Source organism: Oncorhynchus nerka, linkage group LG20 (assembly GCF_034236695.1).
Source record: "Oncorhynchus nerka isolate Pitt River linkage group LG20, Oner_Uvic_2.0, whole genome shotgun sequence".
NCBI classification, from domain to species: Eukaryota; Metazoa; Chordata; class Actinopteri; order Salmoniformes; family Salmonidae; genus Oncorhynchus; species Oncorhynchus nerka.
In genome coordinates this window covers 23,571,434-23,588,754 of record NC_088415.1, presented here as the reverse complement: position 1 = coordinate 23,588,754, position 17,321 = coordinate 23,571,434, and the positions used below count along the sequence as shown (strand labels likewise).

The 17,321-nt window shown below is 45.3% G+C and overlaps 1 protein-coding gene across 6 annotated transcripts in view; it reads right to left on the bottom strand.

Annotated features, from left to right (window-relative positions):
- Window positions 1–1,637: 1,637 nt before the first annotated feature.
- The window catches only part of LOC115102091 (IQ motif and SEC7 domain-containing protein 1-like), a 236,841-nt gene continuing 221,157 nt past the window's right edge, over window positions 1,638–17,321 (bottom strand). For 5 of the 6 annotated variants that reach the window (XM_029621660.2, XM_029621661.2, XM_065005322.1 and 2 more), the window contains 6 exons: window positions 15,787–15,912; window positions 15,517–15,616; window positions 13,572–13,733; window positions 10,954–11,130; window positions 8,961–9,010; window positions 1,638–5,455 (listed from right to left, as the gene is read on the bottom strand). In XM_029621660.2, the coding sequence (XP_029477520.1) occupies window positions 4,928–5,455; window positions 8,961–9,010; window positions 10,954–11,130; window positions 13,572–13,733; window positions 15,517–15,616; window positions 15,787–15,912 (1,143 nt within the window). In that variant the 3' untranslated portion in view covers window positions 1,638–4,927. The remainder of the gene's footprint in view (window positions 5,456–8,960; window positions 9,011–10,953; window positions 11,131–13,571; window positions 13,734–15,516; window positions 15,617–15,786; window positions 15,913–17,321) is intronic. The other variant, XM_029621665.2, reaches the window with a different exon arrangement.

The following is a 17,321-nucleotide window of genomic DNA, read 5'->3' as shown; positions in this document are numbered from 1 at the left end:
ATACCGGTAAGCAACATGCATCTAATCAGTACATAGTCAGGTGTACTAACCGTAACACAGAATACACAAACCTCCCTCATACATACCGGTATGCAACATGCATCTAATCAGTACATAGTCAGGTGTACTAACCGTAACACAGAATACACAAACCTCCCTCATACATACCGGTAAGCAACATGCATCTAATCAGTACATAGTCAGGTGTACTAACCGTAACACAGAATACACAAACCTCCCTCGTACATACCGGTATGCAACATGCATCTAATCAGTACATAGTCAGGTGTACTAACCGTAACACAGAATACACAAACCTCCCTCGTACATACCGGTATGCAACATGCATCTAATCAGTACATAGTCAGGTGTACTAACCGTAACACAGAATACACAAACCTCCCTCGTACATACCGGTATGCAACATGCATCTAATCAGTACATAGTCAGGTGTACTAACCGTAACACAGAATACACAAACCTCCCTCATACATACCGGTATGCAACATGCATCTAATCAGTACATAGTCAGGTGTACTAACCGTAACACAGAATACACAAACCTCCCTCATACATACCGGTATGCAACATGCATCTAATCAGTACATAGTCAGGTGTACTAACCGTAACACAGAATACACAAACCTCCCTCGTACATACCGGTATGCAACATGCATCTAATCAGTACATAGTCAGGTGTACTAACCGTAACACAGAATACACAAACCTCCCTCGTACATACCGGTATGCAACATGCATCTAATCAGTACATAGTCAGGTGTACTAACCGTAACACAGAATACACAAACCTCCCTCATACATACCGGTATGCAACATGCATCTAATCAGTACATAGTCAGGTGTACTAACCGTAACACAGAATACACAAACCTCCCTCATACATACCGGTATGCAACATGCATCTAATCAGTACATAGTCAGGTGTACTAACCGTAACACAGAATACACAAACCTCCCTCATACATACCGGTATGCAACATGCATCTAATCAGTACATAGTCAGGTGTACTAACCGTAACACAGAATACACAAACCTCCCTCATACATACCGGTATGCAACATGCATCTAATCAGTACATAGTCAGGTGTACTAACCGTAACACAGAATACACAAACCTCCCTCGTACATACCGGTATGCAACATGCATCTAATCAGTACATAGTCAGGTGTACTAACCGTAACACAGAATACACAAACCTCCCTCATACATACCGGTATGCAACATGCATCTAATCAGTACATAGTCAGGTGTACTAACCGTAACACAGAATACACAAACCTCCCTCGTACATACCGGTATGCAACATGCATCTAATCAGTACATAGTCAGGTGTACTAACCGTAACACAGAATACACAAACCTCCCTCATACATACCGGTATGCAACATGCATCTAATCAGTACATAGTCAGGTGTACTAACCGTAACACAGAATACACAAACCTCCCTCGTACATACCGGTAAACAACATGCATCTAATCAGTACATAGCCTTTCTAAACGACCTTGTTGACCAGAGCTTTATTTGACCTGACCTAGTAAAATACATGGGAAAAGAACTCCAGAATGACACACATGATGATGCATATTAGAGAAGCCAAAGACCAACACATGCATACCATAAGTCATATATTTGTTTATTTAGCGTTGTCAACATTGTCACAGTTGAAGTTTTACAATAACTGGGGTCTTACTGACTCACTACTCACTGGACAAACTTGAATGCACATAGAAATGAGGCCACTCTTGTCTTTCCCTTTGATGAGTGTGTGTGTCTGTGTGTGTCTGTCTGTGTGTGCCTGTGTTTAGGAGGCAGTGAACGTTATAACAGTCTGTCTTTGAGATCCACAGCGAATGACAGTTCAGTACAGTTGGAGGCAGAGACAAGCGATATGTTCTGAATCATATATTTTCCACCTCTCATATGAGGTGACGGACACACCCCCCTGATCTCCACGGCAGATGTTGGATTACAGTAGTGATAATATACACACTATGTACATATCCCTTTTCTCCTACTTGGTCCCTTCTAATCTTCATTTGAGATAAACCACCTTTTTTAGAATTCCATAATCAACACTTCTACTCTCCTATTTACACAACCGTAGCCCTCGGCTCAATAATAACAGAAGTCCAACGGTGTTAATGTTTTGTTCTTTTTACAATGGCTATGTATATGCAGATGAAATAAATGCATGCTGAGCTCAAGTAACAATCAGCTTAACGTGGGACAGCAAGAGCAAGTCAACATCAGAAGATTCCAGATCTAAACCAAAGGAAAGGAAATAAAGTCAATCAACTTTACAGGCTGACCTGGTCAGCAAGCTCACAGTGAAAAGGACACACGATGCATCAGGTCCATGCAGTGCATTGTGGGGGTACTTCTCAGACTGTAGATCAATGTATACATTTCCTTCTTTTTTTCTTTCTTTCTTTTTTTTTTACCTTGTCCGACCATTTCTGAGTTACAAAAGGAAAATATGAAATTATTAGAAAGACATTCAAGTGATTAGTCATGTTCCAGATAAGATATGTTTATCTGTCTAAATGTCCTTGTATTTTGTTATAATATCATGGCTCTAATATGAAGGGACACGTGTTGAATCTAGTCTTATGGTTTCAGTTTCCTTAGTGAATGTTAAAATACATTTACACCCTGAATATTGGGAGAAACAGTTGACTCTAATGTACACATGATAATAGACTCTTATTTTGTAGAATGTAGAAAGTTATTTTACTTTACATATATCCCAGTTCCTTTGTTCCATTTGCATTTCTTTGCTGTATATTAGATCTACATTTTTTCAGATTTCCTGAAAAAAATGAAAGCGCTCCTTCATATGTGCTTATCCAGCAAAATAGTTATTTTCTGCCCAGAGGGAAGCGAATTCCCTTTTAAAATATATACACACATTCCTCTTTCCTTCCACCGTGAACTGTGTAAGTTAAGTACATAATCTGAAATGAAAAATATATATTTTTCACCTGAATCTCTTCCTGGACAACATGATAACAGACTTGAACCCGTAGAAGGCCTACATTTTTTTTTTTTACGTGATTGCACTTTAATCGCTATGGTAACACTGATTTGTTATAGAATGTGGAGAGGATAGCCTCACATCAATAACATTACATGCAACATCACTTATTAGACATTCCACTGAATTCCAGGACTGTGCTTCTCAGAGAACCATGAGAACAACCACACATTAAGCCACTGAGAGAGAACGACAGGGGTCCGAACTAAATAAATAAATAACAACAACATGAAAACATACAAAACAAACAGAAGGGACCCTTTGCTTGTTCTGAATGTACAAAATCAGTACGAAGATATTGCACGTACAGAATGATAAAAACAAAGTTGACAAACAAACAAATAATTCACTACATACTTAAGAGCTTATTTTAGTCACTCAACTACTCAGGTTTTGCGAAGAAAACAAAAATATAGTAAATTATGAAAGAAAAATAAATGATTATTGTATTTCGATTTGAAGAGTCAAGAATGCAGCTGCATCATTGGCATGAGACGTTACCAGCTCTACTGTGGGTCCATCAGTAAAGTCTCCGATAGGTCAGGCAAGCTGTGAGCTGAGCCAGCATTCAGCCAAGAGAAGCCTGTTAGCTCAACAAGAGAGCTGTGACACATCTTCACTGCTATCTTACTACATGTCCTTACTCACTGTACTAAACATTTAAAGGAGTACTATACTGAGCTGAGTGGGACCCATCTACCCAGCAGATGAGCAACATATGTTCAGTAAATACCCATGCCAAGAAGTGTCTGTCCACTCTAAGGTTTTATACAGCACTAGTAGGGCCATGTGCCACAGCTGCATTCCTGAGTCTCTCAATGCTCTGGTTGGAAGGCAATCGGTACCAGAGCAGGTTATTGGCCTGCCTGACAATGTGGGTTCACGCCTCCTTTCCATTTATCCTGTTACCATAGAGTCAGTATAATACTGAGAAAGTTCATTTCTAATGATAATAATAATGGTTGTATAATCTTAGAAGGTACTTTACGCACAATATACTGTACATGAAGTCTGGACTAAATAGTTTATGCATTAGTAATTGGCACATTTATTAATGAGAGTTAGGAGACAACACGTAAAGCTGTCATCTACAGTAAATGCAGCACTAGAACTACTACCATTGAGACTGTTCCTCAGCTGTTAGCCTGTCCATTGGTCTAGGTATTGTGAAATGATTACACCTAGCTTTTCTACACTTCATGAATTCTACGAGAGGCAACAACAAATAGCATTCTTAAAAATAAAGAAAGGGTTTCACAAACCTCAAGAAAGCAGTGTTAAAGCTAGCTTTGATTAAAAAGACTGTAATATAATATGCCATCATGACAGAGAAAACAGTCAGAAATGTTTTCGCAGGCCTGTCCCAACTCCTTACACGAAGGGAAGACAGACTATTGAAAGAACAGAGCAATGTAGAGCGGCCTACAGAGATGCACGGTTCTCTTCAGCCGTCACAGCCGGGTTTGGTGTGAGTTCACAGGGATTAGGAGGGTTTCCCCGTACAAAACGCCTCCTCTCTCAACCCCTGACAGAAAAAAAGAGGCCCCCACTCTAAGGTTCGAGCCGTGGTCCTTTGTGGAGGAATTGAGTCTGGTTTCCAACTGCATATTGGTGAGATGCTGAAATAGGGAGGGGATACAAGTGACTGCCAGAGGTCCATCTCAACCACAGCAGTGGAACACAGTGGACAGGCCATGGAAAGTATACCCTCTGTCCCATTGGTGGATGAGTGTCTCTCTCTCTCTCTCTCTCTCTCTCTCTCTCTCTCTCTGTGTCTCTCTCTCTCTCTCTCTCTCTCTTTTCTCTCTCTCTCTCTCTTTCTCTCTCTTTCTCTCTCTCTCTCTCTCTGTCTCTCTCTCTCTCTCTGGTCACACCACGGTGCTGATGCCACTGTGCTTGGTTTTGGACCCGCTGTGTGCAGGGCTCTGCTGCTGACTGTGGTGATGAAGGGCATGCTGGGAGTGTGAGGCATGATGGACATGGGTGCTGTGACTGTGCTGTGGTACAAGCGGGTGTTGATGTGAGTGGGTGGAGGAGGATGCGTATGCTGCCGGGTGCTGGTGGTACTGTGTGTGGGGCGGGGGGTGGTAGTGGTGGTGGTGGTGGTAGGGAGGGGGGTTCTGCTGGCAGTACTGGGAGTGGTGGAGCTGGGCCTGGGCTACCTGCTGGGCTGTGTGGTGGAGGTTGGAAGGATGGGGCGTGTGGGAGATGAGGGTGGGGTGACCGGGCGGAGGAAGAGGAGGATGGCTCTGGGATGAAGGCTTTGCCCGCTTGCTGCCGAAGAGCGACCCGAGGAGGGAGGAGGAGTTGGGGATGGTGGGGTGGCCCCGGGGCGGGCCCTCACTTCGGGGGGTTGTGGCTCTCCGGCGTGTGTGGGGGCTGCTAATGATGGACCCCTGTGGGAGAGAAGAAGGGGACATCATATCTATCCGTACCTTTAATACAACTGGACATTCACATGGTACCTCCTACTTGTCTAAACTACCATAATTTAGGCTACGGTACCCCCTCATGGAAATGGTGCTAATTGCCTGCATATTCAACAACAAGTTGCACAACGTTACAGACAGAGCATGCAAAAAAATGAACTAAAAATGCCATCTCATGATGGTGGACAGACAAATAACGAATGGAATATTAGTGTTATGGCCACTCTTGACAATGTTACAAATGAAGAAACCTACATTTCAAAACAAATCTCAAATTCATAACGTGTCAAATCTGTTCAACGTATCTGTGAGATTTGAAAACTGAACCTTCATAATAGATGCATCAAAACTATACAGGCCTATACATATTCATATTGTTGAACACCTTCCAAACCTGCACAGAGTCCCACATGCAAATGGTTCAAAACAATGGAGGCAGAGGATCCACATGCAGAGGAGGTAACAGGCATACTCTCTATATTAGGTTAGCATTCAACCAGACAGCGGGAAGCAGCGATACTGGAGCTCTGGTATGCACATTTGAACAGAACTCTGTTCACTTCTCCCCTGTTCTAGTTCCAACTCTATCCTTTATGTAATTCATCCACGTTTCAGAAGCCCTTCATTTGTTGCATGCTCTGTCCAAGGTTGTAAAGAGACCCTATAGATTTCTTTGAAAGTGGAATGACATTTTAAGGGTCCCCAGATTCTAAAACCAACACATGAGCACATGGAATGAATAAATGATGATGAATGAAATCCACATCTTTCATATTGACTATTTCATATTGTGTGTAAAAAAGCCCATTGGTAAGAGTTCTGATAGTGAGATATTGTAGAGATACTGCTGTAAAATAACCTACCTCCCTGAGCTTCTAATCTCTCTGGGCTTTCTTTCCATAGGACAGGCAGGGGACAGGAGAGGGACCAGGGTGATGAGAGAGAGGAACCAGGGGACAGGAGAGTGATCAGGGTGGTGAGAGAAAGGAACCAGGGGACAGGAGAGGGTCCAGGGTGGTGAGAGAAAGGAACCAGGTGAGAGAGAGGAACCAGGGGACAGGAGAGGGTCCAGGGTGGTGAGAGAGAGGAACCAGGGGACAGGAGAGTGATCAGGGTGGTGAGAGAAAGGAACCAGGGGACAGGAGAGTGATCAGGGTGGTGAGAGAAAGGAACCAGGGGACAGGAGAGTGACCAGGGTGGTGGGAGAGAGGAACCAGGGGACAGTAGAGGGTCCAGGGTGGTGAGAGAGAGGAACCAGGGGACAGGAGAGTGATCAGGGTGGTGAGAGAAAGGAACCAGGGGACAGGAGAGGGACCAGGGTGATGAGAGAGAGGAACCAGGGGACAGGAGAGGGACCAGGGTGGTGAGAAAAAAGGAACCAGGGGACAGGAGAGTGATCAGGGTGGTGAGAGAGAGGAACCAGGGGACAGTAGAGGGTCCAGGGTGGTGAGAGAGAGGAACCAGGGGACAGGAGAGGGACCAGGGTGGTGAGAGAGAGGAACCAGGGGACAGGAGAAAGATCATGGCTGGCAGAGAGGAACCAGGGGACAGGAAAGGGACCAGGGTAGTGAGAGAGAGGAACCAGGGGACAGGAGAGTGATCAGGGTGGTGAGAGAGAGGAACCAGGGGACAGGAGAGAGACCAGGGTGGTGAGAGAGAGGAACCGGGGGACAGGAGAAGGACCATGGTGGTGAGAGAGTGGAACCAGGGGACAGGGGAGACACCAGGGCTGGCTGAGAGGGAACAGGGGACAGGAGAGGGACCAGGGTGGTGAGAGAGAGGAACCAGGGGACAGGAGAGGGACCAGGGTGGTGTGAGAGAGGAACCAGGGGACAGGAGAGAGACCAGGGCTGGCAGAGAGGGAACAGGGGACAGGAGAGGGACCAGGGTGGTGAGAGAGAGGAACCAGGGGACAGGAGAGGGACCAGGGTGGTGAGAGAGAGGAACCAGGGGACAGGAGAGAGACCAGGGCTGGCAGAGAGGGAACAGGGGACAGGAGAGGGACCAGGGTGGTGAGAGAGAGGAACCAGGGGACAGGAGAGAGACCAGGGCTGGCAGAGTGAGAATAGGGGACAGGAGAGAGACCAGGGCTGGCAGAGAGGGAACAGGGGACAGGAGAGGGACCAGGGTGGTGAGAGAGAGGAACCAGGGGACAGGAGAGAGACCAGGGCTGGCAGAGTGAGAATAGGGGACAGGAGAGAGACCAGGGCTGGCAGAGAGGGAACAGGGGACAGGAGAGGGACCAGGGTGGTGAGAGAGAGGAACCAGGGGACAGGAGAGAGACCAGGGCTGGCAGAGTGAGAATAGGGGACAGAAGAGAGACCAGGGCTGGCAGAGTGAGAATAGGGGACAGGAGAGGGACCAGGGTGGTGAAAGAGAGGAACCAGGGGACAGGAGAGAGACCAGGGCTGGCAGAGTGAGAATAGGGGACAGGAGAGAGACCAGGGCTGGCAGAGTGAGAATAGGGGACAGGAGAGGGACCAGGGTGGTGAGAGAGAGGAACCAGGGGACAGGAGAGAGACCAGGGCTGGCAGAGTGAGAATAGGGGACAGGAGAGAGACCAGGGCTGGCAGAGTGAGAATAGGGGACAGGAGAGGGACCAGGGTGGTGAGAGAGAGGAACCAGGGGACAGGAGAGAGACCAGGGCTGGCAGAGTGAGAATAGGGGACAGGAGAGAGACCAGGGCTGGCATAGTGAGAATAGGGGACAGGAGAGGGACCAGGGTGGTGAGAGAGAGGAACCAGGGGACAGGAGAGAGACCAGGGCTGGCAGAGTGAGAATAGGGGACAGGAGAGGGACCAGGGTGGTGAGAGAGAGGAACCAGGGGACAGGAGAGAGACCAGGGCTGGCAGAGTGAGAATAGGGGACAGGAGAGGGACCAGGGTGGTGAGAGAGAGGAACCAGGGGACAGGAGAGAGACCAGGGCTGGCAGAGTGAGAATAGGGGACAGGAGAGGGGCTTTAGGGTTACATAACACTGGGGGGAGAGTAGGTGCTACAACAGGTATTCACTGGCACCCCTGACTTTGGTAATAGAACCCCAAAGTAAAACTGCGGGTCTGGACATGGCTGAATGGAGGACAACAAACACCTGGGGGAGGGGTTGAGGGTACGATGACGACACAGGGATCAGAGGGAGGGAGGGAGGGAGGGAGGGAGGGAGGGAGGGAGAATAGTAGTAGAGTCATGCTTGTTTCTAGAAAAAGGGCAAACTGGTCACATGACCAAAACAAGAAATGTCTCCCATCTAGACAAGGCCAGCTTCAGAGGCAGGCAGCCCATGCATGCACACGAACCGAGGCAGGCAGGTTGTTAAAAGGCATCCGAGAGAAAAAAAAATGATCATAACACTAAATGAACTGAGAGTCTATGAAGCAGAGGGGGGTGCAAGACCAAAAAAAATGTACGGAGTGTTTTGACAGTGCACATCATCACATAGAGAGTAGCTTGGATACCAGCTGCTTCCAACTTACTTCCATATTGCTGTCTAGTGATCCTGCACTGCTGCGGCGCCCACGCTTGCCTGCCCGAGACATGCAATACCACAGATTAGAGATGGATAGGACAGCACTCCTGGATCAACTACAGAGGTTTAGGCAGCCCTCCTCTCCCCTAGGGGGCAGTGCAGGGGGTTGTGAGTAATACACTGGAAGCTGAGATAAATCTGGGCTGAGGTGAGATCAGGGGGTCAGGAAGAGTGTGGGGAACCGGTTGATAGGTAGGTATTACTGTGGCGAAGTTAAGTCCATTATTTTTTGCAGATTTAAAGATAAAGACAAACATTTGGTCTGTGTACTTCTACACTATTCATATTATATATCCTAGATTTCTGATAATAAGCTTTCTAAAATACTCAAGTGATGCTAGAACGAATCTCCGGCATGGGCTCAAACTTAAAAGGACAAGGAAATCATTTTTGTAACATTAAGCTGAGGACATCTGCATAACTACAAAGCCTTTAGCAAAGTATACTCTACAACTAGTGAAGATTATCCAGTGTTTAAAACAAAATGGTCCTGATAAAATGTGACAACAGGGATTTAATGTTGTCACAAGATGTAGATTGTCATAAGGGAAGGTCACAGCTGTCTTTGAAGAGAGCCAATGGCAGTGACAGTCACGGAGGAGGAGGAACATCAAAAGCAATACAATGGCTGTTGCACATGAGATGTACGAGCAAATACAGAAAAGGCCCAGGGACAAACAGAGCGGTTTGCCACTGTTAGAGGCTCAGCCAATGGGATACAGGAACAGTCTTCACATATGGAGAAAGGAGAAAACCCAATGGGAATGGAAATATCAGGAAGTACATAATGAGATGGAGAATAACGAGAAAAGAAAACAACACAGGAAATGACCACACTATCATGCCACGTCCTGCGATTAGACAGTTAGGGCGTAACCATACACACACACAGGAGGGTGGACACGCCACGTCGTTCTATCGACTTCAGCACTGACTAACCTTATCATATCAGTGTTTCAATACAGTATCCAACATGACAATGGAAACAGAGCAAATACTTCCCAATGTGAGATACAGTAGGACTGTAGAACCCCTATATGGATTTCATTACGTTACCATGATGTCTTAACATAACTCAGATCCAGAATGAATGACATGTCCTCAAGGTGCTGCGCATTAGAGTCAGAGATGCTATGTGAAGTACTGATATTCATGACAATGAGATGTTTGTTGTCATTTTGGAACCAAATCTCATCTTTTGTCAGCTATTGTATGAGAACATATCCCCATTGAGTTCAGTGGGGTTGAATCACAGCAATGAGAGAATGACTGGTAGGGTGAGTGAATAAATGGTCGATTATTTGAACATATAACAAGCAAAGCTCGTCATGAAATGTTTTGAGAAACAATAGGGATTTAAGAATGAGAATGTGACACGTAAAGGTGCAAAAATCAAAGGTGTTCATTGAGATATAAAGTATATTTGGATTCAGATACAGGGAAGAGAGCCATCCTTCAATATCACTTTTCAGTGAACAGGCAAATCCTCCAAAGTAGGCCTATGGATAATATCATACCAAATAGCTTATTCATTTAGAAACGTGTCTTTTCCTATGGCACTCACCTACTTCTCGTTTCATATCCCAGGTTATGACAATGCTATTTCACATTGAGGTAGGGCAGCAGTATCAGAAAATCATCTTGGGACTAAACTTAGAAAGGACCTTAAGCTCAATGATCCTGTGGAGTCTCACCCTGTCCAGGTATACTAGCCTTTTAGTTATTTCATAGGAACATCTCACTGGAACAATGGTTTGATTGATCATCAATACAGCTTAGGGGAGGAGGGAAGAAGTGTGACATTAATGCATGGTGCTCTAAAACATAATGTTGGATGCTCTGAGTTATATCTCTATAGGACCAGTAAGGAGGTAACAAAACAGAGGGTCTCTCCCAGGAAAGGACCCTCTGGTGAACACAATGATGACCTTTGACCTTACCTGCTTCGGAGAGGTCGCGGAGGGAGCTGCTCAGGGCGCTCCTCTTCAGGCCCTCGCCCATGGTGTAGGTGTCGTCCAGACTGGCACGGTTCATGTTGCCGTTGCCAGCCTCCTTCTTCAGCCCAGAGCTCTGGGACATACTGGGCCTCACCACCCCTTTCTGCTTCTCCAGCTCAGCTGTATATCAACATACACATGATTTTATTTCACCTTTATTTAACCAGGTAGGCCAGTTGAGAACAAGTACACATTAACTGCTACCTGACCAAGATAAAGTAAAGCAGTGCGACAAAAACAACAACACAGAGTTACACATAAACAAACGTACAGTCAATAACACAATAGAAACATCTATGTACAGTGTGTACAAATGTAGAAGAGTAGGGAGGTAAATGGGGAGAGAGTAAGGTGAGGAGTGTGTGTGTGTCTGTTTCAGTGCTAGCTTTCAGACACAAAATAGTTGTCCATTTCCTCAAATAATTTCATCACTGGCACTAGCCTTATTTTCTCATAGACTATTAGTATACATTCGGTAACTATTGCATATACATAGTAATTAAATGTTGCATTGTTAGTGCACCTAAATAGTTTTGGACGTTTGACTCGTTCTTAAAAATAGTGTTCTGTGTGCTTCCCTTTGATGAATCCCACAAACACAGTCCTCATCCTGGTAGCCATCCTGTGAACTCTATAAACAGTCCTCATCCTGGTAGCCATCCTGTGAACTCTATAAACAGTCCTCATCCTGGTAGCCATCCTGTGAACTCTATAAACAGTCCTCATCCTGGTAGCCATCCTGTGAACTCTATAAACAGTCCTCATCCTGGTAGCCATCCTGTGAACTCCATAAACAGTCCTCATCCTGGTAGCCATCCTGTGAACTCCATAAACAGTCCTCATCCTGGTAGCCATCCTGTGAACTCCATAAACAGTCCTCATCCTGGTAGCCATCCTGTGAACTCTATAAACAGTCCTCATCCTGTGAACTCTATAGATAGTCCTCATCCTAGTAGCCATCCTGTGAACTCTATAAACAGTCCTCATCCTGGTAGCCATCCTGTGAACTCTATATAGTCCTCATCCTGGTAGCCATCCTGTGAACTCTATAGATAGTCCTCATCCTGGTAGCCATCCTGTGAACTCTATAAACAGTCCTCATCCTGGTAGCCATCCTGTGAACTCTATATAGTCCTCATCCTGGTAGCCATCCTGTGAACTCTATAGTCCTCATTAGTCCTCATCCTGGTAGCCATCCTGTGAACTCTATAAACAGTCCTCATCCTGGTAGCCATCCTGTGAACTCTATATAGTCCTCATCCTGGTAGCCATCCTGTGAACTCCATAAACAGTCCTCATCCTGGTAGCCATCCTGTGAACTCTATAGATAGTCCTCATCCTGGTAGCCATCCTGTGAACTCTATAGATAGTCCTCATCCTATTAGCCATCCTGTGAACTCTATAAACAGTCCTCATCCTGGTAGCCATCCTGTGAACTCTATATAGTCCTCATCCTGGTAGCCATCCTGTGAACTCTATAGATAGTCCTCATCCTGGTAGCCATCCTGTGAACTCTATAAACAGTCCTCATCCTGGTAGCCATCCTGTGAACTCTATATAGTCCTCATCCTGGTAGCCATCCTGTGAACTCTATAGTCCTCATCCTGGTAGCCATCCTGTGAACTCTATAAACAGTCCTCATCCTGGTAGCCATCCTGTGAACTCTATATAGTCCTCATCCTGGTAGCCATCCTGTGAACTCTATAGATAGTCCTCATCCTGGTAGCCATCCTGTGAACTCTATAGATAGTCCTCATCCTGGTAGCCATCCTGTGAACTCTATATAGTCCTCATCCTGGTAGCCATCCTGTGAACTCTATAGATAGTCCTCCTCATAAACAGTGAATTATTAATGAGGACCATGAGGCCCTCTCTGCCTCTATTTGACTGAGTTTACATGACCGGCGGCTAGGAAGGGAGGGAGGGGCGGACAAAAGGAGGGAGGGAGAGGGGGACAGAGGGAGGGAGGGGCGGACAGAGGGAGGGAGGGAGGGGTGGACAGAGGGCGGGAGGGGCGGACAGAAGGAGGGAGGGAGGGGTGGACAGATGGAGGGAGGGAGGGGGTGGACAGAGGGAGGGAGGGAGGGGTGGACAGATGGAGGGAGGAGGGAGGGGGAGGGAGAGGGGGACAGAGGGAGGGGCGGACAGAGGGAGGGAGGGAGGGGTGGACAGAGGGAGGGGGACAGAGGGAGGAGGGCGGACAGAGGGAGGGAGGGGTGGACAGAGGGAGGGAGGGCGGACAGAAGGAGGGAGGGAGAGGGGACAGAAGGAGGGAGGGAGGGGTGGACAGAGGGAGGGAGGGCGGACAGAGGGAGGGGTGGACAGAGGGAGTGGTGGACAGAGGGAGGGAGGGGCGGACAGAAGGAGGGAGGGAGAGGGGGACAGAGAGGGGACAGGGGGACGGAGGGAGGGATGGACAGAGGGAGGGAGGAGTGGACAGAGGGAGGGAGGGGTGGACAGAGGGATGGAGGGAGGGGCAGACAGAGGGAGGGAGGGAGGGGCAGACAGAGGGAGGGAGGGAGGGAGAGGGGGACAGAGGAAGAGCTAAAATGTCTGCTCACACTCTATCCTGTATTTCTCCATTTCCTGGACCTCGGCGATGGACTCCCGCAGGTCGTCAGTAAACTTCTTGCGGTCCTGGGGGTTGGGCGCGTTAAAGTTGATGAGCACTTTGATGTCGGCACCTGGTATGGCTGATGTAAGCTTGATTCCATTCCCGTAATCTGGACAAGAGAAAGAACAAGCGAGCTAGAGAGAGACCTTTAAAACTAGGTCCATCGACCACAGATGAAGTTTAAAAGAACACGTTCCGAAAATCTGTCTGATGTTTTGAAAGTATAAACAGTGTCTCATTCCATCATCACAGGATGGTTAGATGTATTTCTATGGTAAATTAAACCCAGTGGGATGTACTATATACAGTGCATTCAGACAGTATTCAGACCAGTGAACTTTTTCCACATTTTGTTACTCTACAGCCTTATTCTAAAATGGATTAAATTATGTATATTTTTCAATCTACACACAATACCCCATAATGACAAAGTTAAAACAGGTTTTTAGATATTTTTGAAAATAAAAAAATTGACAAAAACCAAAATAACTTATTTACATAAGTATTCAGATTCTTTGCTATGAGACTCGAACTTTAGCTCAGGTGCATCCTGTTTCCATTGATCATCCTTGAGATGTTTCTTCAACTTGGTTGGAGTCCACCTGTGGTAAATTCAATTGATTGGACATGATTTGGAAAGGCACACACCTGTCTATTTAAGGTCCCACAGTTGACAGTGCATATCAGAGAAAAAAAACAAGGAGGAATTGTCCGTAGAGCCCCGAGACAGATTGTGTCGAGGCACAGATCTGGAGATGTGTACCAAAAAATGTCTTGAAGGTCCCCAAGAACACAGCGGCCTTAAATTCTCTCCCGGGCCAAATTGGGCAATCAGGAGAGAAGGGCCTTTGTCAGGGAGGTGACCAAGAACCCCATGGTCACTGACAGAGCTCAGTTCCTCTGAGGAGATTGGAGAAACTTCCAGAGGGACAACCATCTCTGCAGCACTCCACCAATCAGGCCTTTATGGTAAAGTGGCCAGACGGAGGCCACTCCTCAGTAAAAGGCCAATGACAGCTCATTTGGAGTTTGCCAAAAGGCACCTAAAGGACGCTGACCATAAGAAACCAGATTCTCTAGTCTGATGAAACCAAGATTGAAGTCTTTGGCCTAAATGTCAAGCATGACGTCTAGAGGAAACATGGCACCATCCCTACGGTGAAGCATGGTGGTGGCAGCATCATGCTGTGAGGATGTTTTTCAGCGGCAGGGACTGGGACACTAGTCAGGATCGAGGCAAAGATGAATGGAGCAAAGTACAGAGAGATCCTTGATGAAAACCTGCTCCAGAGCGGTCAGGAGCTCAGACTGGGGCGAAGGTTCACCTTCCAACAGGACAATGAACCTAAGCACACAGCCAAGACAACACAGGAGTGGCTTTGGGACACGTCTCTGAATGTCCTTGAGCGGCCCAGCCACAGCCCAGACTTGAACCCAATCGAACATCTCTGGAGAGACCTGAAAATAGCTGTACAGCGATGCTCCCCATCCAACCTATTAGAGCTTGAGAAGATCTGCAGAGAAGAATGTGAGAAACTCCCCAAATACAGGTGAGGCAAGCTTGTAGCGTCATACCCAAGAAGACTCGAGGCGGTCATTGCTGCCAAAGGTGCTTCAACAAATTACTGAGTAAAGGGTCTGAATACTTATGTAAATGTGATATTTAAGTTGAATTTTTTTATAAATATGCTAAAAATGTAAAAATCCACTTTTTGCTCTGTTATTATGGGTTATTGTGTGTATATTGATAAGAAAAAAAAACAATTTAATCAATTTCAGAATAAGGCTGGAAAAGGTCAAGGGTCTGAATACTTTCCGAATGCACTTTAAGCATGCTGGGCTAACACATTGGGGAGATGGTGAATTTGGAGTGAGAGGTCTGTGGCCCTTACGCTGGTTCTCAAACATCAGAACCTGCATCCCATACAGAGAGAAAGACTGCCTGAAGCTGTATGTCACAGAGTTCTTCTTCTTCTGGAAAATCTTTGTCACCTGCACCCAAATAAACACACAAACAAACACACAGCCAAATACACAAGTTAAACTGTGGGGGCAAGAAAGACAGAGAATAAAAAATAACTAAAAAGACTGGATCATTGTTGTTGCTGTGAGGCTAGAATGATCATATTCAGGACAGGATAGGTGAGAGGAAGGAGACGTACCACCAGAAGATCATTAAACAGGAAGATCTCCCGCTGGTGCAGGCCCAGCTTCTGGAGCTTGTTGGGGTCCGGCACTTCAAACAGCCGGCAGTAGCAGACCAGCCTGCGATGGGGCAGGGACAGGACCTAGAAGCCAAAACAGCAACATTACTCCCTAACACTCAGAGGTCAGGCACTGAGCTCAGGCCATAAAGTAATATGACCCCAAAATAGAACAGTTTTTACTCCTTAAATACAGTTATATTTTGGGGTCATATTAAAAAACACACACACACACACACACACACACACACACACACACACACACAGCTATGCCAACAGGGAAATAAAAACGGAAACCATGAGGCTCCATTTTAGGATGATTTAGTGTGAGGAGTGCAAAGGAAACGGCTTTTAATGATGTCTGAATAGTGTCCTACAAACCCCCTGGCGCTGCTGTTTCTCCTTGTTACATTATTCATCCTAATGTATTCATTGTCGTTTGGAGAGGTGGTTTCACCCCCCTACTTTGTTTGGGAATCAGGGGGACACAGAGTAATTAGACTAGGTTCCCTTAGACCATAACACATCTGTCATGTATTCCCTCAAACAATGTGCTCATAAAAGTTCAATACCAGCAAATTAAAACTGTCTAAAACGGTCTGATTCATCCAATGAAAATTCATGAAAAGCAGGAGCTGGTAGATCCTTTTCCTGTAGAACAATATGATTATGTGAACAGTGTAATGTAGAATAATATGATTATGTAAACAGTGTAATGTAGAATAATATGATTATGTAAACAGTGTAATGTAGAATATGAGTATGTAAACAGTGTAATGTAGAATATGATTATGTAAACAGTGTAATGTAGAATATGATTATGTAAACAGTGTAATGTAGAATAATATGATTATGTAAACAGTGTCATGTAGAATAATATGATTATGTAAACAGTGTAATGTAGAATAATATGATTATGTAAACAGTGTCATGTAGAATAATATGATTATGTAAACAGTGTAATGTAGAATAATATGATTATGTAAACAGTGTAATGTAGAATATGAGTATGTAAACAGTGTAATGTAGAATATGATTATGTAAACAGTGTAATGTAGAATATGATTATGTAAACAGTGTAATGTAGAATAATATGATTATGTAAACAGTGTCATGTAGAATAATATGATTATGTAAACAGTGTCATGTAGAATAATATGATTATGTAAACAGTGTCATGTAGAATAATATGATTATGTAAACAGTGTCATGTAGAATAATATGATTATGTAAACAGTGTAATGGCAGTGTCATGTAGAATAATATGATTATGTAAACAGTGTAATGTAGAATATGATTATGTAAACAGTGTAATGTAGAATGATATGATTATGTAAACAGTGTAATGTAGAATAATATGATTATGTAAACAGTGTAATGGCAGTAGAACAGAAGCCTGCAAGCATATAGGTTACAGAAGTTACATTGTTTATTATTCTCCTAAATATATTCAGAACAATCTTTCAGCACTTCTCACCCCTAAAACATTCATG